At 50.4% G+C, this 27,950-nt stretch overlaps 12 protein-coding genes across 12 annotated transcripts; 8 read left to right on the top strand and 4 right to left on the bottom strand.

The window, feature by feature from the left end:
- Positions 1 to 48: 48 nt before the first annotated feature.
- On the top strand, positions 49 to 2,364 carry BDV14DRAFT_210193 (putative C6 transcription factor; the record flags this gene model as incomplete). The annotated part of the gene is made up of 4 exons (XM_073775834.1): positions 49 to 323; positions 376 to 850; positions 902 to 1,815; positions 1,864 to 2,364. The coding sequence occupies exons 1-4, from the start codon at positions 162 to 164 to the stop codon at positions 2,362 to 2,364; spliced, it is 2,052 nt and encodes a 683-aa protein (XP_073625970.1). The 5' UTR covers positions 49 to 161.
- A 1,369-nt stretch (positions 2,365 to 3,733) lies between these two features.
- On the top strand, positions 3,734 to 6,420 carry BDV14DRAFT_191212 (GcvT family protein; the record flags this gene model as incomplete). Its single annotated transcript, XM_073771462.1, has 2 exons — positions 3,734 to 6,249; positions 6,399 to 6,420. The coding sequence occupies 2 exons, from the start codon at positions 3,734 to 3,736 to the stop codon at positions 6,418 to 6,420; spliced, it is 2,538 nt and encodes an 845-aa protein (XP_073625971.1).
- Positions 6,421 to 6,592: 172 nt separating this feature from the next.
- BDV14DRAFT_95516 (uncharacterized protein) lies at positions 6,593 to 7,713 on the bottom strand. The gene is made up of 2 exons (XM_073777920.1): positions 7,582 to 7,713; positions 6,593 to 7,518 (listed from the first exon to the last, which is right to left on the bottom strand). Exon 2 carries the CDS (start codon positions 7,440 to 7,442, stop codon positions 6,885 to 6,887), a length of 558 nt encoding a protein of 185 aa, XP_073625972.1. The 5' UTR covers positions 7,443 to 7,518; positions 7,582 to 7,713; the 3' UTR covers positions 6,593 to 6,884.
- On the bottom strand, positions 7,683 to 9,085 carry BDV14DRAFT_95507 (uncharacterized protein). The gene is made up of 2 exons (XM_073777919.1): positions 8,742 to 9,085; positions 7,683 to 8,690 (listed from the first exon to the last, which is right to left on the bottom strand). The coding sequence occupies exons 1-2, from the start codon at positions 8,928 to 8,930 to the stop codon at positions 7,923 to 7,925; spliced, it is 957 nt and encodes a 318-aa protein (XP_073625973.1). The 5' UTR covers positions 8,931 to 9,085; the 3' UTR covers positions 7,683 to 7,922.
- Positions 9,086 to 9,542: 457 nt separating this feature from the next.
- BDV14DRAFT_191213 (uncharacterized protein) lies at positions 9,543 to 14,035 on the bottom strand (the record flags this gene model as incomplete). The annotated part of the gene is made up of 6 exons (XM_073771463.1): positions 9,543 to 10,314; positions 10,921 to 10,925; positions 12,637 to 12,946; positions 13,002 to 13,171; positions 13,225 to 13,649; positions 13,699 to 14,035. The coding sequence occupies 6 exons, from the start codon at positions 14,033 to 14,035 to the stop codon at positions 9,543 to 9,545; spliced, it is 2,019 nt and encodes a 672-aa protein (XP_073625974.1).
- A 410-nt stretch (positions 14,036 to 14,445) lies between these two features.
- Positions 14,446 to 15,860, top strand: BDV14DRAFT_177372 (uncharacterized protein). The gene has a single exon (XM_073769405.1). It carries the CDS (start codon positions 14,583 to 14,585, stop codon positions 15,522 to 15,524), a length of 942 nt encoding a protein of 313 aa, XP_073625975.1. The 5' UTR covers positions 14,446 to 14,582; the 3' UTR covers positions 15,525 to 15,860.
- Positions 15,724 to 17,211, bottom strand: BDV14DRAFT_202261 (uncharacterized protein; the record flags this gene model as incomplete). The annotated part of the gene is made up of 1 exon (XM_073773966.1): positions 15,724 to 17,211. The coding sequence occupies one exon, from the start codon at positions 17,209 to 17,211 to the stop codon at positions 15,724 to 15,726; it is 1,488 nt and encodes a 495-aa protein (XP_073625976.1).
- A 1,235-nt stretch (positions 17,212 to 18,446) lies between these two features.
- On the top strand, positions 18,447 to 20,333 carry BDV14DRAFT_202262 (putative MFS transporter; the record flags this gene model as incomplete). Its single annotated transcript, XM_073773967.1, has 6 exons — positions 18,447 to 18,467; positions 18,521 to 18,531; positions 18,578 to 18,719; positions 18,776 to 18,966; positions 19,013 to 19,958; positions 20,016 to 20,333. 6 exons carry the CDS (start codon positions 18,447 to 18,449, stop codon positions 20,331 to 20,333), a joined length of 1,629 nt encoding a protein of 542 aa, XP_073625977.1.
- Positions 20,334 to 20,566: 233 nt separating this feature from the next.
- Positions 20,567 to 21,205, top strand: BDV14DRAFT_202263 (uncharacterized protein; the record flags this gene model as incomplete). The annotated part of the gene is made up of 1 exon (XM_073773968.1): positions 20,567 to 21,205. The coding sequence occupies one exon, from the start codon at positions 20,567 to 20,569 to the stop codon at positions 21,203 to 21,205; it is 639 nt and encodes a 212-aa protein (XP_073625978.1).
- A 1,382-nt stretch (positions 21,206 to 22,587) lies between these two features.
- Positions 22,588 to 23,403, top strand: BDV14DRAFT_202264 (uncharacterized protein; the record flags this gene model as incomplete). The annotated part of the gene is made up of 1 exon (XM_073773969.1): positions 22,588 to 23,403. The coding sequence occupies one exon, from the start codon at positions 22,588 to 22,590 to the stop codon at positions 23,401 to 23,403; it is 816 nt and encodes a 271-aa protein (XP_073625979.1).
- An 846-nt stretch (positions 23,404 to 24,249) lies between these two features.
- On the top strand, positions 24,250 to 25,116 carry BDV14DRAFT_202265 (uncharacterized protein; the record flags this gene model as incomplete). Its single annotated transcript, XM_073773970.1, has 1 exon — positions 24,250 to 25,116. One exon carries the CDS (start codon positions 24,250 to 24,252, stop codon positions 25,114 to 25,116), a length of 867 nt encoding a protein of 288 aa, XP_073625980.1.
- A 637-nt stretch (positions 25,117 to 25,753) lies between these two features.
- BDV14DRAFT_202266 (uncharacterized protein) lies at positions 25,754 to 27,481 on the top strand (the record flags this gene model as incomplete). The annotated part of the gene is made up of 2 exons (XM_073773971.1): positions 25,754 to 26,795; positions 27,147 to 27,481. The coding sequence occupies 2 exons, from the start codon at positions 25,754 to 25,756 to the stop codon at positions 27,479 to 27,481; spliced, it is 1,377 nt and encodes a 458-aa protein (XP_073625981.1).
- Positions 27,482 to 27,950: the final 469 nt, after the last annotated feature.

Consider the following 27,950-nt stretch of genomic DNA (forward strand, 5'->3'; position numbering starts at 1 on the left):
CTCCTCGCTCCCCTCTCTTCTCTTCCTTTATTCCTCATTCCTATTGACCAAGTGACACCATCTAGTGCACTCGAAGCCTTTTGGCCGCGGATCTCCCGCTGACCTTCTTTTATTCTCACCACTTACCACGTACAACTGACAAATATTGACTGCTGTGAAACATGACGGATACGCGGAGGCGCCTACGCTCGAATCACGCTTGCATTAACTGCCGGAGGAAGAAGACACGGTGTCCTGGGGAGAAACCGGCTTGTTCTTGTTGTGTAAGGCTTAACCAGCAGTGTTCTTATGCGGCGGCGGGGGGTTCTACGGGTGGCCCGAACGTATGTTTAATTTCCAAATTTTAGAGAGAATATACAACTGACATCTCAATAGAAAGATCGCCTCGCGGAGCTCGAAGAGAAAGTCAACCAAATCTTACGCGGGGCACAGTCGAACCATCAAGAGCAGCCACATGTCATCGAGGAACCACCAGACTTCAACGCAAACTCCCACGGAGACATAAACTACCAACAAGATAACGCCTTTCCCTCAATCTTCGGGCTGGACGATGCGAGTCCACCGACTTCTTCCTTGGTCATTGCTAAAGCCATCGACCTCTACTTCGAATGTTGCCATCGCCAGCCGGTCTGGTGCTTCAACATCAAGGAGCTCGGAAATATTGAACATCACCCTGAGGAACTCATTTGCAGTATTTTGGCATTGACGATGCGATTCTCTCGGGAGGCAGATCAGGGGCATCGTTATGCCGATAGCGCGAAGAGTTTGATTATGCTTCGTATTGCGAATGGGACTGTGGAGTTGGCGACTATTGAGAGTCTGTGTTTGCTTGCGTATTCTTCGTTTATAGGTACATTTCTCTTGCTTTTACTCCATAGAAGTGGCTGCTAACTTGAAATAGATGGTCAGTTGCAACTGGGCCGATTCTATCTGGGCCTCGGATTGCAGCTCTGTCGAGCGGCGATGCTGGACACCGACGCAGCATACCACCGCGACGATCGACAGGCAGAGCAAAAGAAACGCCTTTTCTGGAGCCTTCAACTCCTGGAACAGTCATATGGACGACAAACAGGCCTGCTCAGCATTCCGACTGCGACTTGGCGACCCTCTTACCTCTCTAGTGGCGGGCACATGGAGCAGGAGAAGAACACGATTCCTAACCCACCACCGCCACCAAGAGACACCGTTGGATGCTCCTCACCGGATGATACAGGAATCTGGACCATGTCCATTCACTTTGGCTGGGTGTGGAGTAAAGCCCGAGCATACGTCTCACACTGTGCGAGCAACCGACTCACCGAGCCCTGGAGGCACGAGTCAATGTATTCGGTCGTTCTTTCCGACTTGACAGAGATTGAGAACAGCACCCCTCTCTGCCATCGCTACGAACATGTTCAGTTTTACAGACGAACAGCAGAGGAGCTTGCTGTCAACCGTGTATATTGGGTGCCCTGGGTGAAGCTACAGTTTATGTATCACGCAACCCTCACTGTGCTCAACCATCCATTTCTGTACATCATCGCATCCCAGCACAATCCCAATCTCGCAATCCCAAACAGCTTCTGGCGCCGGTCGTCGGAACTTGTTCTGCTGCACGCGACCTGGATTGTGAGACTCATTGATATGGTTTCTGAGAAGAAACTACGTCTTGCCGATCCATTTTTCGGCCACGTTGCTGCAATCGCAGCCAGTGTCCAGCTCTACTACTGTTGTGCTGATGATCCTCGTTTGAAGTACAAGTCGCGGGCAGATCTTGCCAAATGCAGTGATTTTCTTCGCAGCTTCGTTCCCTTTTCGCGCGCTTGTGAAGGATTGGTGAGTGGTTACCCTTCGTCCACAGCCCAACACTGACCATTTCGCTAGAGTCGAAAGCTGGACGAGCTCACTAGAATTGCCTCTGGCACTGATGTCCTAGATCTTGACGACTGGGTTCCGTCAAAAATCCGGCTAAACATCCCTCTAATGTGGGATATCCTAGAGTACAACGTAACTGACGAGTCAGGAAGAGAAAACCTCCTGCATCCTAATCTCACGCCTGCATTTGCGTCCACGCCAGGAAACGAGGCAGCTACAGTGGACATTATAGTCACCGCGTCGCCCGAAGTCAGCGTCAACACCACCGACGGTGGTCAAGCTGTCCCAATGCCACTATACCGGAGTCCTAGAGCAGCGACAGCGGAGGCTCTCCGAACCACGTCGCTTCGTGATCCACTCGTTGCGCCCGTCGACAGTCTGATGCTTAACACGCCGTGGCTATGGGCTGAGTCTACACAGTTCGGTAATATGGACGACGTCGAGTACAACTCTGCACCGATGATCGGTGACATTGAAGGCTCGGCGTGGTGGAATCTCGGGAATTTATAGACATCAATCATGCGAAACGACTTCTCTGAGAGATTCTGGTCTTCATCTACGAGCAAGTTTCACCAACAAGTGCTAGGCAACTTCACCATCTCCCGAGCGACCAAACAGCCACGAAGCCCATCATCCAAAGCGACCAAACCACCACCAATCCAAATGCGACAATTCCCAAGCAGCTTACAGGATCGCCAGGCCTACCATATCAGACGTTTGCACACCGCAGCGGCGGCACCCATGATCCTTCGGCAACCCGCTGATAAGGAAATGTCCCAAGCAGCTGTACCGCCGGTTCAACGTGTTTTGTCCCCACGCGCTCCTTCCCTATGTAACCTATGGTAGACAAAGGATACTGTTAACGATATCTAGGTTTATTGCGCCCATGCGACATGTTAAATCCTGCCCGGCTTATCCTTGCCCTTTGAGTTTCGGGCAGGTATCTCTAGCCAGTCCTAAGTACTCGTTGCTACTATGGCTCGTGTGACAAAGATAAGAGAGTGACTTTCCCAGTGGTTACTGTATGGTGCCCATGCATGTTCTGGTGAGATTGGGATTGTGAGTACCATACCCTGTATGTTTTCCCTCGGCATCCTTATCGCTGCGGTGAGATCTCAACTGTGCCTACCTACATCTGAAACCCCACCAGCGATAACAGCCGTCAACCATTCTTCAAGAACTGAAGAATGAGAGAAACGTGACTTGTAAGTCAGCTAGCAGCAAGGGGTATTCAAAATCTCGTAACATCTAAAATTTCCACCCCAAACATACTCTCCACGAAACCAGCAAACCAAGCAAGAACCTAGCCATAATGCAACACTCTTCCCAGTCCTAGCAACGCGGGGTACCTTATCTCCACAGCGCACACCCTCGGCTCTGCACTGTGCAGTCAGCCATGTATATTTAGTAGCCACTTGTACTTAAACGGAATACCGGAACCGCTGCCCCAACATGGCAACGATCTTTATCAGGGCTGGGTCCAGATCAAACGTGGCACTGCGGGGTCCGGCTCACGACCGAGTCTCCCGCCACGTTATCTTTTACAGCAAACTCGTGCTAGATAGCCACTATGATTGCATTGCGCCCGGAAAGTTAGGAAGAGACTCGGCTCGGGAGCGGAATCCGTTATGCTTGACGGAGGAATGGTGTCAGGCACCCTGGTAGGATATTCGGAGTCGGACCCGTGGGACGGTGCAGGTGCGGGGTCTAGCCTCTCCAACTGGCGGTAGATAGTGATGACTATAGCTATGACTATACTATAGTATACAGACCGAGCATTTCTTCCAGTCAAAAGCAATGTTTCAATAATCAACGATTCACGAATTGACGACTTGACGAGCCCACGACCTCACACAATCACACCCTTCCACCATCCAACATGCCACCCCCCTCAAAACGCATAATCATAATCGGCGCCGGCATAGTCGGCACAAACCTCGCCGACGAACTCCTAAACTTAGGATGGCCCGGCGCAGCCATAACAGTTCTCGAGCAAGGCCCCCTCCACCTAGCAGGCGGCTCAACGTCTCATGCCCCAGGCCTGGTCTTCCAAACGAGCCCGTCAAAGACAATGACGCGGTTCGCGCAATATACAGTGCAGAAACTGCTATCCATTGAAAGTGAGGGGATTCCATGCTTTAATCAGCTAGGCGGGTTGGAAGTCGCGACGACAGAGGAACGAGTGCAAGAGTTGAAGAGAAAGCTAGGGTATGCGAAGGCTTGGGGCGTTGATGCTCGACTTATATCAAAGAAGGAATGTCTAGCTTTATACCCTCATTTGAATCGAGATATGGTACTTGCGGGATTACATATCCCATCCGATGGTCTGGCACTTGCAGCGCGCGCAACACAGCTCCTTATATCCCGGACGCAGGAACAGGGCGTGCGGTATATCCCACATACGCGTGTAACAGGAATCACCCAGGAGAACGGAACGGTAACAGGAGTGGAGACAACAAATGGGACCTACGAAACAGACATCCTCGTCTCCTGCGCTGGATTCTGGGGCGCTGAAATCGGCGCTATGGCCGGCGTTGATATCCCGCTTTTACCGCTGGCGCATCAATACGCGAAGACGGGACCGGTTGCTGAGTTGGGGGATCGCAATGTTAATATCCGTATCAATGGGATGAATGCCACTTTGCCGATCCTGCGACACCAAGATCAGGATCTTTATTACCGGGAGCATGGAGATAGATATGGAATTGGGTACTACGGGCATAAACCCATGCCTATTGTTGCAGGGGAACTAGGTCCAACGCCCAGGGACGTGAGCGAGAAGAATATGCCATCTCGCCTAGACTTCACAGAGAGCGACTTCGCGCCAGCGTGGGAAGAGACGAAGAAGTTACTTCCTGCACTGCGCAAAACAGACATCGACGACGGCTTCAACGGCATCTTCAGCTTTACGCCCGACGGCGGACCCCTAATCGGCCAGGCACCAAAGGTAGACGGATTCTTCGTCGCCGAGGCAGTCTGGGTTACGCATAGCGCTGGAGTCGCGAGGGCTCTCGCGCAGATATTAACAAGGGGATATTCGGACGTTGATATCTCTGAATGCAAACTTTCAAGATTTGAAGACGTCCAGTTGAATCGCGAGTACGTGAGCGAGACATCCCAGCAGAATTTCGTTGAGATCTATGATATTCTTCATCCCTTGCAACCGAAGACGTCGCCTAGGGGTTTGAGACGGAGTCCGTTTTATGCGCGACAGGTTGAATTGGGGGCGTTTTTTATGGAGCTTGGGGGGTGGGAGAGGCCTTTTTGGTATGAGTGTAATAAGACGCTGTTGCAGTCTTTGCCGGAGGCATGGAGGCCTATTGAAAGGGATGACTGGTCGTCGCGCTTCTACTCTCCCATCACGGCTGTTGAAGCGTGGAAGACGAGGAATGCAGTCGCTATGTACGATATGTCTTCGTTTCACCGATTTATCGTGTCCGGGCCTGGTGCGGTCGCATTGCTGCAGGGTCTGACGACATCCGAGATGAACCTCAGCCCTGGAAAGATCATCTATACACTAATGCTAAACGACAACGCCGGAATTAGAGGCGACATCTTTGTCACTCGACTCGACCAAACAACATACCAGATTGGCGCAAATAGCGCAACAGACCTCGCGTACCTTTCCCGCGCCGCAAGACACCAATCAACCACATCACCAAAGGACTGGGTAACAGTATCCGATATAACAGGGGCAACAAGCTGTGTTGGTCTCTGGGGTCCCCGCGCAGCAGACGTGCTTGTCTCCGCCGGTGTGCCCAGAGACACAATCTCAAATAAGGCCCTCCCCTACATGACCGCCAAAGCAATCACAATCGCGACTGTCCCCGTACTCTTACTGAGAAAGTCCTACGTCGGTGAATATGGGTGGGAAATTCAGACGAGCGCTGATCATGGCCTGCGGCTTTGGGATGCTCTTCATGCGGCTGGAAAGCATCATGGTCTTATTCCTGCTGGTCGAGCGGCGTTCAATGCGCTGCGGCTAGAGAAAGGATATCGCACGTATGGAACGGATCTTACGACGGAACATGATCCCTACGAAGCGGGATTATCCCTCGTTATTGACTCTTCCAAGTCAACACCCTTCATCGGAAAATCCGCCCTATCATCCAGAAACAAAACACCCCTTACCCGGCGCCTCCGCCCGATCACAATCGACGACGGAAAAAGCATGGTCATGGGAAAGGAGCCGGTCTTCGTCGGTGGGAAGAGTGTCGGGTATGTCACGACTGCAGCATTCGCGTATACGATCGGCAAGCCACTGGTTTATGCTTGGTTGCCGGGTGGTGTTGCGGATGGTACGGGCGTTGAGATTGAGTATTTTGGTAGAGTGATCAAGGGCATGGTTGTGGGGGAGCCGGTTATTGATTCTGAGGGGAGGAGGTTGGCTGGGGAGTATGAGTTTGGAACTCGGGAGCAGGGAGGGAGGGTTAGGGCCGTTTTGTAGGTGGTGAAGGTCCCATACCACAGGTTTTGCATAGGATTAGCGCTGCTATTACAATTGATGAACAATCGAACTTCAATAGTCTCTTGTCAAGTAATAGCCATCTCCAGGATTGGGACTGAAGTTTCCGCGCGTGAGCCGTTGCAGGCAAGACCGGACAATATGCTACCACTTGGCATCGGCTGAGGTTCAAAGCCCGGCAGATCATGTCAGGCGAAGACAGCACCAGCCAGCATCGAAGAATGGAGATTGCCCAAGTTCCCTAAAAGGCGAACTTGATGTCCCGGAGGTTTAGAAGTCAAGAGCTTCCCTTGGCAATGCTGGGCTTCATCGGCTGAGCCCCGGAAAGCCATCACGAGGGTCGTATCCAAGAACCCGACGCCGCCAAGCCTACGGGCACGTCGTAACCATTGCCCATCTCGTCAGAGACTAGAGGCTTAGCTGTCGATCCAAATTCCGAGCTGGCAGGATGGAAATGATGAAATCCCCTCGTGGAACGCTGATGCCTACCATCTATAGGTACCTATACACAGGCCAATCCCCGCCTGAGCCTCATCGGCTAAACCTGCCATTCTACAAAGATGTCTCAAAGGTCGTACAGCCAAGTCCACCACTCCACCATTGACAATCCATCCAAGAAACCTGTTGCTTTGCGAGCTCCAAGCCCGTCGATCAGGCCCAAGGCTCGGTGAATCCAATGAGGGCCCTGCAGAGCTTGCGTAACTATCCCGAAGCGCTTCATGAATATCCAATCCACACTAGCAACTCGAGCAGAATCCAACGCAAGTCTGGCGCCCGCGGAGACGGAATATGAGATTGATAACGATGAAACAACGTCAATGTTTAGATCCAACACCCATTGGTCGGTTGCGCATTGTTGGGTCTGTTTGGGATCCATGCTGTGGATCGCGTCGGATTGATCCGATGAACCCGCGGACCCCGAGCGCGAGATGGACCGGTTTTCTTTTTTTTTTCTGATTATTGCATCAAGCGTACGCAAGATTCGTGTCATTGCGCTTTCGAGCAATTTCTCCGTCTCCAGAGTGTACTCTCCGTACTTGTTTCGACTCTTGCAGGTGCGTGTGGTGGACGAGGTAAGTGGGAGGGCTGTGCCTCTTTCTTCTCTCCAGTTTGTCAACGGCATTGTCCAATCGAGTCCGGGTCGGGGTGCTCTACTCTCTATGGCAGTTCGCGTAGGCAGTCGAGACCGTCATTCGATGCTTCAGAATCAGCAATGTTTATTCTCTACCCAATCACTACCTGGCCATGTCGTTTGCACTCACGCCAATCGCTTAGAGGAACTTGAGCCGGGACGATCCCTGACATTGAGGCTGAGCACTTGAAGTGCATAGTGCATATACTACTTCGGGCTAGGTGTTAGGTTGCCAAGGCCCTAGAGCAGTGTAGACCCTGCAGTCACTGTGCGATTTCATTGCAGCCTGAGAATTATTGCCCAAGAGAAAGGCCAGGATGGATACACAGCGTTGTAAGCGACGATGGTGAGGTGCTTCGCAGTGGCGGTGCGACCAGGACGGGCATAAACCGGGCATAAACGATCACAGATTGAATGAATGCAGTGGTAGTAGGTAGTACAATGGCCGTATAAACAAAAAGGAAATCAGTGTTATTCGCAAGGAGCGTAGTTGTCCCTCGCCATCAACCTTTGCTTCTCGGCCCATGACGAGAAGCTAACATCCTCAACTCCCCTTTCATAGTCTTCCTCGCCGCGCTCGCGCTCATGCAGCAAACAGTAGACTGCGACGATGATCTTCCCGATAATGAATCCCAGGACACAAGCCACGACGCCCGCAGCCATGCCCATCATCGCAGGTACAAGGACCGGTCGGAGGTGTTTCATGTAGTGTCGGTCGCGTCCCCAGTCAGAGGGGGTCTGGTGGTGATGATGGCTGCATTCGACGCGGTCATTAGCATATGCCGAGTGACGGTCTGAAGGACAATCCCATGAATAGGACTTCTCGCGCAGAAGATCAAGGTAAAGCGACCGCCACTGCTTGACCTCCCACCAGCTGCCGCCCTTTTCCGTCTCCTCGGCCTGCGGCAGGTGGTGGTGGAAGCGTTGGTACGAAGACTCTTCAACTTGGATGATCTGGAGATTGCCCTCGTTGTCTCGGAGCATGCCGATAGAAACTGGGCTTTTGGTGGCAATCCGGCCTTGGAGATCCATGAGTGTAATGGTCAAGCGGTAGAGGTCGGAGAGCATGGTATCGGGCTGGTGAGGGAGGGGCTGGACGTCTATGGCGTAGGCGACGTGAATGCTTTCGGGTGTTAGATCGCTCTTTCGCTCTGCGGAGAATTCCATTGGCATGTAAGCTGGGAAGATTATTTCTTTGTTTGCGAGGAGGGTGTCATTTTCGGTTGAGAATGTAACCGACTGGTTCAATTAGTGCAATCCAGAGGTTACGAAGCCGGGTAAATAGCATACAATAGAGGAGGGAGGAATGTTCTCGACGCATTCAGTGTATGTAAAGGCACATCCTGCAACTGGAAGGTTTAAAGTGTAGGGTTTACTGATAGTCGATCGAGGAAATAGAGTATAGATGTCTGGGTCTTCTGCCGACACAGTAAGAGCGCCCAGGAAGACGGCGGTTAACGAAAGGAACGGTCGAATCATGGTGATGAGGTGAGTTAGGAAGGAGTGTATGTTGAGAGGGAGAGCACGGCTGGGATAACCTCAAACTATAAAGAGAAGACAAATGCTAAGGATGTTGGTCAGCCCTGCAGCCTAGGGCACAGACTCGGAGTTGTCAAACTCTTCTTTCAGCTTCGTGCCGGAGCTGCTACCAATTTCACTTCTCGCCTGAGTCAACATCCACTTTTAATTGCACCTGGACCCTGGTTCCTGAGACAAGCCCATGACAAGAAATATCGTGGTTGCCTGATGCGCGCCAATTGCAGGAGCCCTCATCCACTGGTTAGGGATCAACAGTCCCACTATTGCTTCGCCTTCGAGTGTGGATTCTCCTGATTGGCACTACTGGCTGGCTGACGCGACACGAGAGAAATTTACGGCCGTGTCTTACATTACTCACTGGCCTTTTCTACACCCCCACCCACGACCTTTCATGAGAAGCATCCAATGGCGGGTCAGATTGCCGTCTAGCAAAGCTTAGCAGTGAGTCTATCACCAAATTCCGCAAAGTGGAACTATCGATTCGTGCGGAAATTGTTCTGCCTAGAGATAGATACCTCACTTCAACTAAATAACTCACCTACCAGCTAGTAACTAGGTGAAAATGATGCCCCCGTCCACCAGAATAGTCTGCCCAGTCACATAGTCCGAGTCCCTGCCGGCCAAAAATCCCCCGACGAGCCCTGCCACATCCTCCGGCGTACTGGTCCTCTGGAGCGCAATCAACGAATCACTCGCAATCTGCATGCTCTCTCCTTTCGCACGTCCAGACATCGACCCCAATCCCTCGTCAATATGTTCCCACATCTTTGTATCCACGATTCCAGGGGCGTATGCGTTCACTGTGATCTTGTGCGGCGCCATCTCCATCGCCATCGCCTGCGTCAGCCCGCGCACCGCCCATTTACTCGCCGAGTATACACCGAGCGTGGCGAACGATTTAAACGCGACAATTGACGCCGCTCCGAGGATTTTGTATACGCCTACTCCTGCCGCCTCTTCCGGTGGACCCTGCGCTATCATCTGTCGCGCGGCATGCGTGTAGCAGTTGAAGACGCCTTTGAAGTTTACATTCAACACGCTATCGACGTCTTCATCTGTCACTGCGAGAAGAGGCTTGACCTGCGCGATACCGGCATTTGCGACCATTAATGTCAACGGGCCTAGCTGCGCTACTGTCTCCTTGACGAGATTCTCAACGGCCGAGGAAACCGTCACGTCCGCTGCGATACCGATTACTTGGGCTTCGGGAACCGCAAGACGAATGTCGTTGACCGCTCCGTCAATTGCATCCTGCAAGGCGGGAATGTCATTGATGCAAAGCGCATATCCTTCTTGCGCGAGCCGGAGCGCAATCGCTTTTCCACTGTAAGTCAGTGGGTCAGTACATACATGGCGGCATCTCGGAATGTTCCGATGGAAGCGGCTTACATTCCTCGCGCAGAACCCGTCACGATGGCGGTGCGCTTAGCCATTATTTCGATAGACCTTGTTGGTATACTCTGCTGGGCTTGTTTAGAGCTTCGAACAAAATATCATTTTACCTCGAGTTCCATTTCACCGTGGGAATCCTGGGGAAGCGGGGTAGGAGAGGGGTGAGGAGGGGATGGCAGGGGTAAGCCTAGGCTATGCATTTCTTCTCCGCAATTTATCAAGACTCAATTCTGGTGTGGCAATGCCTCTTTAAGCCTGGGCATCTGTCGCATACTCAGGGATCAACAACGTGAAGTTTTAACGGATGCCAGTAAAGCAACATGGATGCGCTCACAACTCGACCACAAGGCTTCCAGTAGCAGATTCTGTCCAAAGTACAATCATATAGCACACGAGAAAGTACACGCGCCAACAAGATTGTATACAGTCTACAAGATAACAACATGTTGTCCTTGCGTAATCATGTGCCCTGTACTCCGTACGTTCGTCCTTGTCGCATCGCAGGCACCGGACCATCCGAGCCGTCGGATTGACACACAAACACTACCGACACTCAATAAATGTTCCATGATATTACTGAGTGACCTATGAAGAAAGTTCAGCAATTTATAAGGAGTAATATCTGTAGATTGTTTCTTCGGAACTCGATCGTTGCTATGTCTCACATGGCGAGATTTTCCGCGTCTAGTGTCGTGGCTGTCGTAGACATATATTTCGATTGATTGAAAATGAAAGCTTTAAGCAACCATACGGTCTACCCACAAGGTCAACGCCGGTGCCAGCAACTAAACGCCAATGACGACGGGCGGGAAATAGAATGAGTGACTACAGAGCGACAGACCAAAATTAAAAGACAATATAATAGGGGTAGACAGACGCCACGACGCAGAACACTGGACTCTTAATCAACATCTTCTTGCCCTATCCCTAGCGCTGATCTAGTCCACTCGCCATTCGCGGCATTTCCGTAGCACTGTAAGATATATCGTTGCTGATTCTCAGAGTCTGTTCATCACAGAATTCTGAAACAGGCGTCGTCACGCCCCTGCTGGTAACCTTATTGGCGAGCCTGTTGAGCGGCTTGCTGGTTGACTTTGCCCAGCTAATTAGCATGAGTCGTAGCACTGACGCTTCATTGAAAGCGGAGGCTCTCTCTTACCCTGGTCTTGATGAGTTGTGTAGTAATTGCTTGATGTATGCTTGTAGTGCGTGCAGTTTTGCAGTTTGCATGTATCTATTGGTGGCCAGCCAACGTCAGATCAGATGAACAAGCACCAGAGAATAGGAACAGCTCTTCTCTGCAAAGAACTTCTTGTAGACCGAGACTGGGATGGGGAGGGTGAAAGGAGGCTCATGACACGACTCACGGCTAGTACACCACGACGACGACCTGACGGTCATCTGTGGTTGAGTACAGCCTTGACGTTGGCACTTTATTCTTGGATAATTGGCTTTGGAATATTTAGGTAAATGTTTCGAGCTACGATTAATGTATAAGTAGTCGATCAGATGAGATCGGAGAAAAAAAGAAAGGGGGGGGGGGGTGGTGAGTTGTAATTATTCATATGACGCTTCTGGGACCTGCTGGCATCATTGCGCAATTCCAACTTACCCTGGGCGCCATAAGATGCAAAACAAGGCAGCGAATCCAGGCCCCCCCCCCCTGCAAAGATACATTGGCATCTTATGCTCGCCTTGCGTCAAACAAATGGTGTTTCCACGCGTTTGCCTGGAATGATAATCAGCTTCCAAGAGAATCCTGATAACTGCAGCGCGTGTTTCAATCTCCGTGGCTAACGTCCTATGGATGGGGTTGAGCTTATACAAGGACAGACGAGACAGCTCTTGGCACGAGGCTAGGATCGAGCCTAGTCGTGTACTTCGCTTTCAGAGGTCTTGGCTGAGCTTTGAGAGGCTATGAAATCTGCGGAGCGTTTTTGAGCCCGTAGACGCAAGGCTGTATCAAGTGTTGACGTAACATGATTACTGATCTCCTACCTAGGGCAGCCATAATCGGAAGGAACGACGGGTGCTACCCTCGTTACTGAGTAGGAAGGCGCGACTGCTTTGAAATCGACTTGTATGCTCATGGAATAGGCAAGAGCGTTGACGGTCGCTTTTTCCTCTTAAAGGGGTTTCACCCACATTGCCCTAACGAGTGGTACAAATATATACACTGAAAACGGCGCGGTATTCACCCCTCAAGGCCGCCTCAACACAAGCTCTTGAAAATACACCACCTGAAAAATCATACATCATCCACCTCCCTAACAGCAAACTTAAACATCCCATTCGACTCAACCAAATGCTCATTCTGTAATTTGTCCGCCGTCTCCCTCCCCGCCGCCGGAACCCGATACTCGAAGCGTTTCCCAGGGGCGGGCGTACGTCCATCAGCGAGTGGGTACGGGAAGGGCAGGTACTCGGGCATTAGGCCCAGTTGGATAAGCACAGTCGCTTGATCCCATGCTATATGCTCGTGGTAGAGCCTGTCGCCGCGGATGTTTACGACTGAGGTGAAGGGGATGCGGAGGGGTTTGCCGGTTGGTGGGATGCCGGGGAGACTGATGTATTTATTAGTTTGGGAGGACAAACTGAGGAAGAAGGAAGGAAGCGTACAGCCAGTCAACGACCTTGGTATGCGTAAGGCAGAAGATGAATTCGTCGACGACGCGGTCTATGCCGATTGTTCGGCTGATTAGTTCGAGTTTTGTGTCGTCGGGGTTGTTGAAGATGAAGTGGTTTAAATAGAATTTGCTAAGTTTTGCGCGGCCGATGCCACCGGTTAGCTGTATTATCCATCAGCTTCATCTTCGATCTTAATGCATTGACTGAAACATACCGTAGGCACGTGGTTAACGTAAGGCTCCTGCACCATCGTAGCCATGGTATGCTCAACAGAGCGATTCGCAAATTCGTAGTACGTATGCTCGTCCCAGATCTTCTCGAGGTCAAAGTATGGACCACCAAGGAGTTTCTTGAGGAAGGTGATAGAGCGGGTGTGGACAACGCCAGCAGAGGAGTAGTTGAAGTCTTCATGGCCGGGGATGATGAACGCCGAGGAAGAGACCTCGGGATAGGAGTATACTTTCAGAACCTCCGACTCCTGGATGATAGATTTGGTAATGTCCAGGTGAAATAGACCTGGAATCTTTGATTGCGCAAATATGTCGAAGTAGATGCCTGCTGCAAATTTGGCTGATGCGGAGAGAACCTTTTGTAGAATCTCGCCAAATCCTGGAGCGTACTCAGATGTCGAGCCGTATACTGCTTGATTTAGTAAATGACATTCCACAATGATACGCATTAGTCTGACCTAATACACCAAAATGATCGTTCTTATCACACTCTGCCAACGACCCCAATGCCTCCGTGGCGGCACCGACAAGCTCCAAAAGTGAAGCCTCATCCTTACTCGATTCTGCATCAAGATTAACCTGTGCAACAGCAAAGCTTTCCTCAGCCCACTTCTGAATCGGCTCAGGGTCCAAAGTATCATTCTTAGCCTGATACTCCGCATGCGCAGCGGGCCTGATAAGCACCAATCCCGGCCCCTTGCCGCACCGCGATAGAGGCGGCTGCAGGACGACGTTGTCGCGGGCCTGTACAAGGGGTGCGCAGGGTAAAGGAGCGGGTGGATACTCAGGTGCCATGGTGTTTCTGCTTGTGTCTGTGTGACCGAGCTATGGTATGGCCGTGGTAGAGCTGGGGGGAGAAATATAAGCGTGGAGTTGTTGGAGATGCGGCACGGATCTCGGACTCTCGCCCTTTTCGTTCGGCCTTCCGACGCTATCTTTGTATCTTATCGTGACTAGTACTGTAAAATAATATGAATGATCAGCCCATATCCAAGATCTTGAATCCTTTGTGTTGAACTGATTAACAACGTGTGCTCTGGCATAGGTTGGCAGCCTCAATGTGGGGTTGCGGCCTGAGGTGTCTATAAGCATCCCCTGACACGTGACGTCAATCCGGCTAGTCACGTGAAGGGACCCATTGATCACGTGCTGATAGCTTCCCGATCGGCGGAGCTTCTACAGGTACAACAACCGTCGACTTTGACACAACCTACATCTTTCGCGCATTACGGCCTCTTTCGCTCCATACTGATACTATTACGACTGTAGGATCGACTGCGCTGTACGATTCTCCCTTACGACCTCAAAAACACCTCACTTTCCCCTCGACAGAGTCTTACAAATGAACAATCAAGTCCAAACCGCCCTCGGCACCTTCGAAAGCCGCCTAAACTCGCTAATAACCACTCTAACAACAACACCCACAGCCTCCGGCGGCCCGGCTGCAGCCTCAAACCTCCTCGCCGCCGACGACTCACTATCAAGCACAATCGACACGCTCAAGCAACACCAAGCGAACTACGCGCGCATCCTGCAATTACGCGCTGAAGCGCAAAACCTCGAAGACAGAGTGAAGGATATTGTACGGCTCGCGATTCGGTATGAGGCGGATATAAGGGAGGCTTGTGGTGACGATTCTAGTGACGAAGAATACGACTCCGATGAAGAAGAAGAGGAAGTCAATGCGGCCGGGAAACCGGTGTCCCGACGACGCAAGGAAGTGGATTATAAACTCCTTCTTGATTTCGCGCGGCGGATAAGTAAATATAACCATGAGGCCGCGGCAAATGCAGCGGATGCAAAAACGCGCCAGGCACGGACGATACAAGGACAAGGAGCAGATACGAATTTGAACGGGAACGCCGAAGATAGCACCGATGCTGAACCGGTCGCGGCTGTAACGAAGGATGCTACGTTCTGGCTTGATGAATCGGCGAATATGACCCGGCAGGTGTACATGCTTCCTTATCCGATGGAAGACAGGATCCGGCTCGGATTAATGGGACAGATACAAGTTGCTGCTGCGGAGGGAAGGCCTGGTTTTGATCCGGACCAGGAGGTTGAACGGTTGATTCGCGAGGCGGAGGGGTTGGGCGTTGCGGAGGCTGCGGCGCCGGCGCCTGTGGGTGAGGAGACGAAGAGGGTCAATGAGGCTGCGAGGGCAGCGGCGAGTGCTGGGTCTGTTGCTGCGGGTGCGGGAGTGGGTGTTTCTGCTGCGCCGGCGCCGAAGCCAAAGGCGACGCTTGATTTAGATCTTTATGATCCTGATGATGATGAGGATTAGGTGTGCCTACTTTGGGGTTATTGCGTCGGTTACCACATGGTCGATCTACTTTTTCATAACCCTACAATACGATTGCGAGATGCTTTCTCCAGAGGATATATATTTATATTATGCTGTGAACTTAATACATAAACGCCAGCTCCAACAATGCAATGCTAGCGCTACAATCTGAATCCACAAGCACTCTCCTCTCAAGACCTCAACCTCTTCCTACATCTCTCCGAATTCTCCTTGTCGCTATCCGCGTCAGAAACCGTCTCTCCTCTGCTAGGACGCTTCCTCTTCGCCCCAGCGGAAGAAACCCACCACTCCCAGCAAGAACCTTCTCCAGCTGTCTGTGCGCAACATTCAAGCGTCGCATATCAGACCTTCTTTTTTCCTTCATGCCCATCAATTCACTCTGCGCAATAGATAGGAGCGTTTTAAAGATTTCAATGTTCTTCTCGAGTTTCGTGGTGTTGTCACTTGCCTCGACGTACATGTTGTCCAGCTCAGCGATTTCCTTCTCGGCATTGAATATCTTCCAGCTATCTCGCGAGGCAGCGATTTCGAGCTCGAAGATGCGCTTGTTTTTCTGTTTTAGTTCGACGAGGAGGTCGGACCGGCTCTTGTATTCGAGGCGGATGTAGCCGCTGTAGTCTTCTTCCTTGTAGTTCTCCCAGAAGGGGCCTTTGCCGGGGAATAAGGCGTGGACGGGTGTGTTTGAGGGTTGGCTGAATGGTTCCTTATTTGCTTGCCCGATTACCTTGGTGACTGAGGGGATGATTTCCGGTGGGTTGAGATCGAGAGGGTCGACTTCTTCGATCTGGTTCCTTGATGGGATGTATGGTGCGTCCTTCAGCTCGGTGGTTGGGCCGCGTCTTGGAGAACGTGGTGAGGCATCGGAGGAGGTTGAGATGGATATTGGTCGGTTTGAAAAATCGAAAACGGGGTCCGCTGGCTTTTTCCGGGTCTCGCGGAGCGGAGGATTCCAATTGATCTCTCTAAAGACCATTCGTGGTTCTGGGAATGGTGTCGGGGCTCTTATTTCGGCGGCAGTCGGAATGGGTTGGACCTCAGGAAGAGCAACCCACTCCGGGATACTCTTGTCCCGCCAGTAGGTCTTTTCCTCCAAAGGCAGTGCTGCCCATTGCCACTCCATGTCATCCTGTCTCCAAGGGGGGGTCTCATAGACCCCTTGTGCCTCGTATGGCGTTTGTGGCTCCTGATTCATGTGCAGGATGTGACAGAATGGACTAGGGCTGCGGCTGCACATTTTGCCCTCGATTTCATCCATGTGCTCGATGGACTCGGCCTTGGGCTGCGGTTCAAAGAAGTAATCACGGCGCAGGGTTTTGCCAATCACCTCAATGGTCTCACATTTGCCCTGTGGTGGTGGGGACCGAAAGAAATCTTCAATAATTGCAATAGGTGACCCGGCATCAGCACTCAGCCAATACTCCACAGCTCGCTTCTTGTTAACATTTCCCGATCCTGGAAGTCGGCCCTCAAGCAGTATCTGTCCCATTCCAGGAGTAGGAAGACCATTTACGGATCTCTCAGAGGCGGACTGCCCATCGTCCTTGACGGCGGGATACTCGTACGAGGCAACCATGCTTCTCTTCCGCTTCTGACTCCTGGTGTTGTACCGTCGGTTGGTCTCGACGGGTGTGACTGGTGGATTCATCGGTGTTGATGGGTACGGCATGATGCGTGTATCTTGATGACCTGGGATTCTGTGTGGTGTATGCTTGGTGAATGTTGTACAGGTAGTTGGACACTGTGGACAGTTTCGCTTTGTCGTGCAGACAGATCAGATGAAGAAAGTATGAAATGGGGATACGTTATTAGGCACCATATTTATAGGCCTCAGGTTGTCTGAAATGAGTCTTTGATGTGGTTACATCGGACAATCCTTGAGCACCCACGGCTAGTTTCGCTTTAGCGAGAACAATGAAATGTAAAACGACATTATCCTGTCGTAAAGCTGGGATCCTCTTTGTGGGCGTCCGTTCTGCGATGCGAGTATGCCATTATCGCTGTCAACAAATTCTGTAATGAATGAGGACTGCGCATGCGCATCATAATGGTCCCAGGGGCTGTGGTTGGAGCTTGAAACATAGCACTGCCTCCGATGCTTGCCGACAGGCCTATGGCGAGACTTCTTGGGACTTCCAGGCACAGAGATGTCCCAAGCGAGATGCGAAGAGGATCAACGCGGCCCACACGTGCTCTCTATTGCACCTGCCTCTTATACTAAGGTTGATCGTTCCTTCCCAAAGTCGCGAAATGTCAGCGGAGTGATGAGGCAGGTACGAGGTAGGGTCGCACCTGCCCTTCTGCGTACCATCGATCTTTGCCTGCTCCTATGTCCGACTGACCGTCCCGAGCATTGAACGGTTATCTATCGACTAGACATCGCTAGGGAGCCGCCGGGCTTAAGGAACAGGGAAACTTAGCTATCGGCTGTGACCTAGGACCACATGCCGACCACGGAAATAATATCTAAGCCAGAGATGCGACTCAAATTCAATCACATCATTAAAAACTAACATGGCCCCGATACAACGAGCTTTGACATCATTACTCAGAGCTCTAACACACGGGCCCATCCTTGGCTGATATTGCCCGGTATATTCAAGTCAGCAACTACCGAGCACCTCAACCCTGCAGCTGGATCCTGCAGACGCCAATGCGGAGAAATGACAGCTGAAGCTTGGAATGTAAGAGCAGACTCCAGTCAGCGTACGTGATTAGCTCCTATGGCGTCGATTTAGGGTCTAGGCAGACCGTTGACTGTCCCGCTCCCCGCATTCGTGATAAAGCTCCCTCCCGTGCGGCCTTGAATGGCCTTGTGGGGTATTTGAAGAGCGAAATCCCCTGATGAAACCAAAGCCTTTCGAATTCTATTTGGGAACCACGTGGTAGGTAGTAACCGCCACCATGGCAACAAAACATGACACCGTGAGTGAGCCATATTGTTGTGTAGCCCTAGGCCCTGATATTGACGACTACAGGAACGAAACCGGTGCGTGAACCAATACATCGGATATCTTTCTCGCTAATAACGAAAGGCTCGAGGCAGAGCTGCATACAGAAATATGTCCAGGGACGGAAATCATGACGGATGTCGGGTCGCACCATTTCGTCAAGTCCTCTTCGCATCCGGATCGCGTACTGGTTCCACAGCCATCGGATGATCTAAATGATCCCCTTGTAAGTAGCCCGGTATCCTGGCTATGGCATACCTCCTGATTAGCTTTCACTTGCAGAACTGGTCGAAGCTGAGAAAGTCGACCGTCATCGCGACCGCGACTGCCGTAACGTTCAGTCAAGGCCTCGGCCCTTTAGCCCTAGCTCCCATGTTCCCGCATATGATGGAAACCTTCCACTCTGGCCTCGCCTCTGTCATTAAGTTTACAGGTGTCTGTATTCTGGTGCTAGGATTCAGTAACTTCTTTTGGTAGCCTTACTTCCCTGTCGCACATGCTAAGTGCTAATACCCGTAGGATCCCCATCCAAACAACCTTCGGCCGCAGACCTGTCCTCATCTTCTCGACCCTCGTCTGCGTCGTCAGCAACATCTGGCGAGCGACAGCGAAGTCGTATGGCAGTTACATGGGTGCGTGCGTTCTAAATGGCTTTGGCGCCGGTCCAGCCGAGACATCCCAGCCGGAAATCATCGCAGATATACTGTTCCTACATGAGCGGGGAGCGTACAACACCCTGTATTTCACAGCATATTTTGGGTCTCTCATGGTTGGACCGATTGTATCGGGACCCATGGCCGACCACGTTGGATGGCGATCATTCTTCTGGTTTAACACCGTGCTTCTTGCATTTGTTCTCGTTCTGGCGGTATTCTTCTTCCCTGAGACGAAGTATAGTCGGGACTATTCGATCAACGCCCGGCAGCAGCAAAGGGCCACCTCAATCTGTGATTTCGAAAAGCCCACGGAGGAAGCATTCCGCGAGGACATCGCCACTGGAAATGTTGCTCCAATATCCGTCGTCGGCAAAGGTTCCCCCTCCAAACAACAATTCAAACTCTGGCAAGTCCCACCGAATAGTTTCAAAACATTGCTATTGGCATTCTGGATTCCGTGGAAACTACATATCTTCCCAATCGTGGAGCTCGCCGCGTTTGTCGTCTCCTGGACAGCAAGTGTCTTCCTAATGGTGAACCTGACGCAAAGCCAGGCGTTCGCTGCACCGCCCTACAACTTCAGCAGTCAAACAATTGGATTCTTCAACTTTGCCGTACTAATAGGCGCTATTATCGGGTTGCTCACGAATGGGCCTCTGTCAGATTGGGTTTCTATGAGGAGCACAATCAGGAATGGAGGGGTGCGAGAGCCTGAGATGAGACTGCCTGCCATGATTCCGTACTTGGCCATCTGCATACTGGGGAACTTTGTTACTGCATTTGGGTACCAGTATAAGTGGGATTGGAGAGTAAGTCATTGCGCCAGTCACGGGTGGTTGTAGCCCATAACTAAGATCGCTACGCAGGCAATCGTGATAATCGGCTACACCTCCGTCGGAATCCAAGTTGCTGCTCTCCCAGCAATAATATCCACCTACGCAGTAGACAGCTACAAGCCCGTTGCAGGTTCAATTTTCGTGACGATAACAGTCAACAAAAACCTTTGGGGCTATGGGTTTTCGGAATTCATTACCCACTGGATTGAGAATGACGGGTTTGTGAAGCCGATTATGTTGAATATGTGTCTTACTGTGCTTTGGTGTGGGTTTGCAGGGGTGTTTTATGTTTATGGGAAGAGGGTTAGGATGTGGTCTGCCAACTCGAGTGTGCATTTTATCGAGTAGGATGTGTCTTGCAAACCTGCTTTTGCTTTGTGAGTTTTGTTAGTGAATGATGGACTAGCCACTATGTTTGCTTTGCGATATTCTCCATGAAGTAGCTTCACCAGCCCATTATATTAGGTCCCATCATCATAGTTCTCGTGACGCAGTTGACAGGCGAGCCCATAAAACCTCCCCCTGGGTAAAACAATCTTCGTACGCAAATTCACATTGAAATCCCAAACAAGACCGAAGCCATGCCGAAACAAAAAGAAGAACTTACCTTCGACGGTATCCGCATCAACGAGGAACCAGACTCCGGCAGTGAAATGGAGTTCCAACCACGAACAGACGAGGCTAAGCCTGAAGACACCAGCGCGAAGTCAGATGTCAAGCCCGCGGATTCAAAAACTCATCCCTCTCAAGGGGAGGAAAGGACAATCATCGGTCTCACGAACGACTCAGACACAGAAATCGAAGAAATCAATCTCGATGAAGAACAACCAGACCCAGACGCCAAACACCAGCCACCCACACAAATCGACCTCACAAACGACACAGAGATTAACATGGAGCAAATCATAGCAGCAGAAGCAGAAGCCTCCGCGCAAGCCCCCCTAGCAGGACGCAAGACCAACGCCGGCAGCTCAATCCACGCGATAAACTCCAGCGTTAATCTAAATGCTACAAGGTCTGAGCCCAAAACGCTAGACGATGCAAAGTCCCAGAGTAGGTTGCTTAAGCAGAAGATTGTTGAGTTACAGGAGGATCGGGTTAAGATGGTTGCGCGGTTGAGGGCTACGCGGGCTATTGCGTTTAAGCATAAGGAGAGGGGGACGCAGCTTTTGAGGCAGTTGGAGGGGGTGAGGAAGAAGGGGGGGAAGGATGGGCAGTAGTGTATGTTATCAGTAGGGTCTCTTCGACATACCGTGCTTTTAAGATAGGTTTGACAATGACTGGTCTAATGGCTTAGCACCATGCATTTACTTCTTCAATTGATTAGATGTCCCTATCAAATGTACAATTATATCCCACATATCTGGACCTAGAAGTGCACCAAGCAGATGGAGAGAGTATACACCCAGTGGGATACTTGATTCATAAAGCTCGTGGCTGCGCTGTGAGCCTATGCTGCTTAGCCTGTGGTGCTTGACTCGCCGATCACCCCAGCATAAAATACACCATGATAGTAATCTGGGGTAGGAAACCAAGAATAGGAGCTTATGGACCTTATAGCACTCATGGAAGAGCATTTAACTCTGCACGAGAACCGGCGAGAAAGGTGGGAACACGACAATTTGGACCACTGACCATGTGAATCAATCACGTCAAGCGTCAAACCCATTTAGCAGGAGACTATGATGTTGAGGGAAAAGCCAGGCGTTGGCTGGCCACAAGTCCGTGGACTCTTAAGATGACACAGGGCGCCTCGGAAATACCTACGTCGCAAAGGCTCGGGGCTATGAGGAGCCACAAAACGGTCTGAGGACTCGCAAAATGAAAATGGCAATGCTCCAGATATCGGCGAAGAATGGGTAGGTGAGATGCCCTGGCGAGCCGCTTGTAGCCCTTCACAATCCTAAGGCTTGTTTGTTCTTAATGATATCTTGAACATAGAGCTGTTGATGATCCGTGATTCCACCATTGAAGGCATGGCATTTGACTTAGTATTTCTATAATCATATTTAAAACCCGACACGCACTGTGTGGTTTAGCTGAAATATTCAATCTTGCACAAGCGTACTTTCTATCGTATGTTATCCTTGATGAAAAGCAACATGTAATGGCCGCAGATTCCGGTCAGGCCAATCTGCTTTCACTTTGATATCCAGAGGCTACCTCTCTATCCTCCACCTCAAATCAATAGGTAGATTGACTAGTACCATTTTTGGAGGTCAGCTTCCATCAAAGGAAAGCACTCCACCCACATTTTACAATTCACTATTCCTTATGGTCGCCTGTTTAGGGTCTTTAGCTAGTTAGTCTTTTCGGTCTTTGACCTTGAGTTTGCGTTTCGGTCTAGCATAAAAAGCGGATTTCCAGATTTTGGCCGGTCTTATTCGCTATAGCCCAATAGGTGAAGAGATTGAAAAATCATTGGTGCTAGTAGTAGGGTTCTGAGGATTCTATTCAGTGTAATGAATGACAGTAATGTTGGGCACAATGACGGGTGATGCTGTTGTTGCAGGTTTAAGAAGCACTCACCCCCAGTCTAATTTCCTGATATCTGAAAGACATCGAAGGGTAAACATTTGCCTAACCTCAAAGAGTTCTCATCATGTCAGGGAACAAAACCAGTGGACAGCGTGTGGAAGAGTCAGGATGTGAAGGTGCAGGACACGGCTGGACTGCTACTCCTACGGTCAGCGAGGACCAGATGATGACGACTCCCACTCTGACAACAGTCCCATTTGGTGAGGACTTTAGTCAACTGATGTTGGTGCAGAAGTATGTCTCTGAGCCTCACTCGAGCGACACATCGTGGCACGAGAATGCAATTCCCAGCAGCAGCCAGGTTACAAACGCACAGCACCACCCTGGAAATCATCGTCGAAATACCATATCAACGCAACCATCTTTTGAATCCAGTGTCAACCTTACAGGTCAAACACACCAGGTCCACGACGACCTGGCAACGGCCACCCAGTATATCCAATTGCTAGAGGACCGAATCAGGGAATTCCGAGCGGACAGAACTAAGATTGAACGGCAATACCGTGATCTGGAACGCGAACTCAGCGACTTGAAGAAGGACTACGCGAGAGAGGAGAGTAATCGCCGGCAAGCAGAGAGAAGGGCGGAGCTAGCGAAATTGGAAAGCAAAATCGAAGCAAGGAGAAGGGCTGCTGCATTGAGACTGCGAGAAGTTGATGACGAAGTCGGTGGGCGTTCCCAATTGTCGAATCTTCTCTTGGCACAACGCAACGAAGCAATCCAGCTATTCCAGCAGCGTCTAAAGGAAATCAAGGAGGCCGAGTCGTGCATCTGTAACCAGACGCAGCGTGGGTTCAAGATTTACGAGGTTGAGATGATGTTGGGGCAGCTTTCTGTTCGATTTCAGAACACGACCGACAATTTAGGGCTTGGCGAGTGATGGGCTGCGGCAAATGTTGCTGGCTCCAGATGGATATCAGGGCACCAGATCTATCATATATCCTATTCTTGCATTCATCAGGCTAGACAGGCGCGCTGGGCCCCATCCATCCCCTACAAATTGGAGAGCGTGTCTTTCCTTTTGTTTACTCACAACACTTGGATAAATATTACTTTCACCATGAAGCTTAAAATGTGTATTGTCGGACAACACATGAATTATCATGAGTTATTGAATTGAATTGAAAGCAAATTTGCATTGTAATAATGTAGACAGCTGAATTTGACCTCTACAGACTATTATATTTATTGCCTGGCCAAATTGAAGATGTTGCCACATACAGATCACGCCGGCAAATGAAATTAGATGCGAATAACGATCAGAACAAAAGAGACCCGTAGACTCTGTATCTAGGCCGTTACTCATGCGCCAAAAAGCAATCCAATCAGCAATTTCCCAACACCTGGAGCAGCTTGATAGATTCTTCAACCGACAAAGAGTGATGACAAGAAACATATGGCTGAAACGCATGATTATTGTTCAGCTACAATGACAGGCATTGCCAAAATCATATGCCTAACATGAACATCCTTTAACAATGCCCCAAGGCTATCTCAGAAGAATTGGCTCCGCTCGTACAAAGAACGGAGGATAGGGACGTGGCTATGTTCTCAAAACATATCAACCCCATCTTCTTTCTTTGGCCTCCATCAACCTATATTCCGATACAGAAATATAGAATAGGCATTCCCGCTCATCCTAAAGCACACAGAACTTCCTGTCCGTTCCTAGATTCCTTCCCATCGTTGAGAATATAGTCCATATATCTACTTCCGAATTACCAACATGGTCAACAGCAACACCCAGGCTTTGACCGACAACCAGCGTCGCCAGTCCGAGCACATTGAACCTCGCTCTAGACGCCGACAACGTGCAGGCCCATCGATTCCTGAGAGAAATGGGCCCGGAATTACCCCGGAGTTCAGGACCCACCATGGAACCTCATGGGCTGACCTGTCCGCAGAGGACATCCATTACTTCGACCAAGTCATTGATGAAATGCGAGAAGGGATGAGGTCGCCATCGCAATCTATCGGATCAGCACCGTTCATTCTTTCCAGTTCCTCTATGATTTCGCAGCCGTACTACTCTAGCGAGCAAATAGAGGAGTCACCGAGTTTGCTTTTGGCATCTACGAGCGTTCGGACAAGGTCTACTCCGCGCCGACGGAGTACAGCGATACGCCGAAGCCCAAATCAGCGAAGCATTTCAGTCCCTCCACTTCATACAGGCAGAGTCGATGGCAGTGGCAGGATCCGTCGTCCGCACAGAACTGTCCCTGGAACACCTCGTCGCCAACGCCGGCGCAATCAGGATAACCTCGCTGGCACCGTTAATTATGAGGATAGCGCGGTATATGACGCTCCCGAGCAGCCAACAATAAACGCGGAGCCCACACGGCTAACAGATAGAGCTGCTGTCCAAGAACTCCTAATCGAGATTGAAGTGAACAGACTCGAAGTACGGGAACTACGAGAGGGCATGCGGAATCACCAGCAGAGCCTGTTGGCCGCACACCAAATGGTCAATGGGTTATATGAGTCTCTACATCAGCACAGAGAAGCTCTTGCGAATAGTAGGGCAGAGATATGGATGTTGCGATATGGGAATGATAGGACATTGGGGGATTTTGGGCTAAATATGCAGGGGTAAGGGGGGTCTGCTTCAGTATATAGTCAAGCGTTAACGAACTCAAATCTCACTCTTCTTTACACTATTTTGTTAACACTTGAAATATACTTTTCTACTAAATGCAAGGCAAGGATTGTTCTAGGGGCAATTTTCAAGCATCACTTTACTAGCAAGTTCCTGAACATCACTTCGCATCAGGACCTCCTAGATCTTATTGTTTTGACTGTATCAGCACAATGGCGGAATGTGTCTCGCATATTCAAAGCCCCTTATCCCTCTTCCTACGTCTTTTAATCTTTCTCCAGTCCCATATTACAGGTTTGAGGAGAATTAAACAAAGCTCCTTGTCATTCAACGAGTTTCATTGATCGTAGCATTGTGTGCATCAGGCACAACAAAGCTACAACGGATTGAACAAGGGCCCTATTCAACGGCGAATGTCTGCTTTACGTGCGTCTCATTGTACTTTGGGTTTCGAGACATTTGTTCGCCTCATCAGGCAAAACCCCTACGCAAAGATAAATACCGTCCAACACCGGCCTTGAGTTACTTCTTCTTTCCATCAACATACTCAACGACAGAAACAGCAAACCACACCCAAATACCAACTGACCCGAAAGATCGGGCCCATACCCAGAAATCTTCAAAATCACTTATAATGGCTTCTGTTATGTCTTTCCAACCCCTTGGTGCTGCTGGCGACACTTCGAAAGAGACTACCCAATATACCGTTTTCGCACCCCAGGAAGTGTATACACAGCCTATGCAACCCGCAAACACCATGGAAGGCCTGATGGACATGAACATGAATGCCTTCATGATGAACCAGGAGGTATCAATGCAGCCTGAAATGCCCATGTCCGCTATTGAGCCCAACCCCTGCGGTACCATGGCCGTTGGCCTATGTGACAACACATCACCCATCATATTTACCGCTGTCCCTCCCTTTGCAGAGGGCGAGGAGCCAGCTGACATGCCAGTCTACCACCCACTCAGCGAATACCAGCCACCCTTGCGCGTGCCAGCAAGCCAAGGCTCTCGCACAAGCTCATATTCGTCTTTCCTCATGGAGCTCTACACGCCGCCTACCCCTGGCCAGAACTACTTCGTCGCCAGGACCCCAGCTCCCAGTGTATCCTCCGAGGACGCCGATGGTCGCGTCATCCGCTCCCAGCGCATGACAATAGACAACCTAACAGCGGAGCTGGAATGCAAGAACAACGAAATAGAGAACCACGAGGTCATCCAGGAGAACCTCGAAGAAACGCTCAACCTAGCAAACCTCAAGATCAGCAACCGCGATGACGACCTCGCCAGGTCTACGCAAAGGATCCTCGCCATGAAGCAGAAGATCGCCAGACTTGAAGAGGTCCTTTCAAACGAGCGTACAAAGCGCACTGTCCTCGAACAGGAGGTTGGTCTTCTCAAGACCGTCTCAAAGCCACAGCAGGTGTGCCTCGTTAACAGACTCGAGAGCACGGCGTTGGCTGAGGTCGCTGCTGCCAAGAGGAAGCTTAGAAAGGCGCAGCGCGCCCAGGCTGCCCGGAAGAGTCAGGACCTTCGCCGGGAAAGCGAGCAAATGGAGCTGAGGGAGACGTTGGCTTCTTTTCAGTTCCGCAAGGAGCGATATGAGCGGGAGGTTAAGAACCTTAAAAGACGAGTTTCTTTCTATGAGCGGAGGCTTTCTGCTGTCACGCAGGGTGAGATTAGCTCTTGAGTTCTAAAAGTTTCTGGTACACTGTCAGCTAGCTGAGGGATATATAGGGAATTATACGTTCCGTTGTTGATATTGTTTGAGTTTGGTATATATAGAATTGCATCATATAAAATACTACAGCGTACTTTTACACACATGTGACCACTGGTTAGCATCATTACTTCCAGATAAACCCTTGTATGATATTCCCGATTCTATTCGCAATACTATGTGACATCCCGATTCTGTGTTCCACGTTAGGTGCAATATCTCCCCTCCATATCGCCCTTCCTCAATTTGGCGCGGACCCATCTCTGAGAACGAGGCACAGTTCACCTCTGATAGAAGCACAAAGCATACGACGACAAGTGCAATGAGCTTTATGCTGTTTCCGGACGACTTCAGGTCTGCGAAGGTACCAATGAGCTACTGCGACGGCACATGAACAACTTGCAAGAGCGTCATGCCGCATTGTGGAAGTATCTTGCCCAGTGGGAGGACGAAATAGCACACTTAAAGAGCCTGAGTGCTCGTGATTTGCCCGTGGATGCTCTCCCTGATTGGCAGCAGGAGCAACGAATCGAGGAGTTGCGGCACGAGGTTCAGAATTTGAAGGCGCAGGTTGAGGCTGGGCATAGGGAAGGAAGTACTTCTCTGAGGAAGCGAAAGTCTGTTTCTTATGAGGAGTAATCTGTTCAACTCTCGGTGGTTTATCATTTTGGAGGGACGATTGCTTTCTGTTATTATAGATTGTTTGGTGTTGTCATGGTCCTGGTTGTTGATCACAAGATCCATATTGCATTTTACCAGCTTCTTGATATGAACTTCCCATCACTAGCATATTAAAAAAAACCAATTTGGTCTTTTCGTTATACAATGATTCTACTCCAAAGTATTCACTCCAGACGGATCGCTTTTGATCTCTTTCAGTGTCCTATGTAGCATTATGAAACATCTAAGAGATCAATACACATCTTGCAACAGGATTCCAGAGGCCATTGTTAATGTTTCAAGTCACCAATGGATTTCAGGGTGGCGACAAAGCAATGGAACATAAACATGTACACGGAATGAATATGACTATGTATTGGAACTCGGATACGAAGGTACGTCGAAGCAAGGCCATGGTAGAAAAGGGCCATCATCCCCTTTGCCCTTA

This window comes from Aspergillus stella-maris (assembly GCF_047715825.1).
Source record: "Aspergillus stella-maris strain CBS 113639 unplaced genomic scaffold BDV14scaffold_45, whole genome shotgun sequence".
Lineage (NCBI taxonomy): Eukaryota > Fungi > Ascomycota > Eurotiomycetes > Eurotiales > Aspergillaceae > Aspergillus > Aspergillus stella-maris.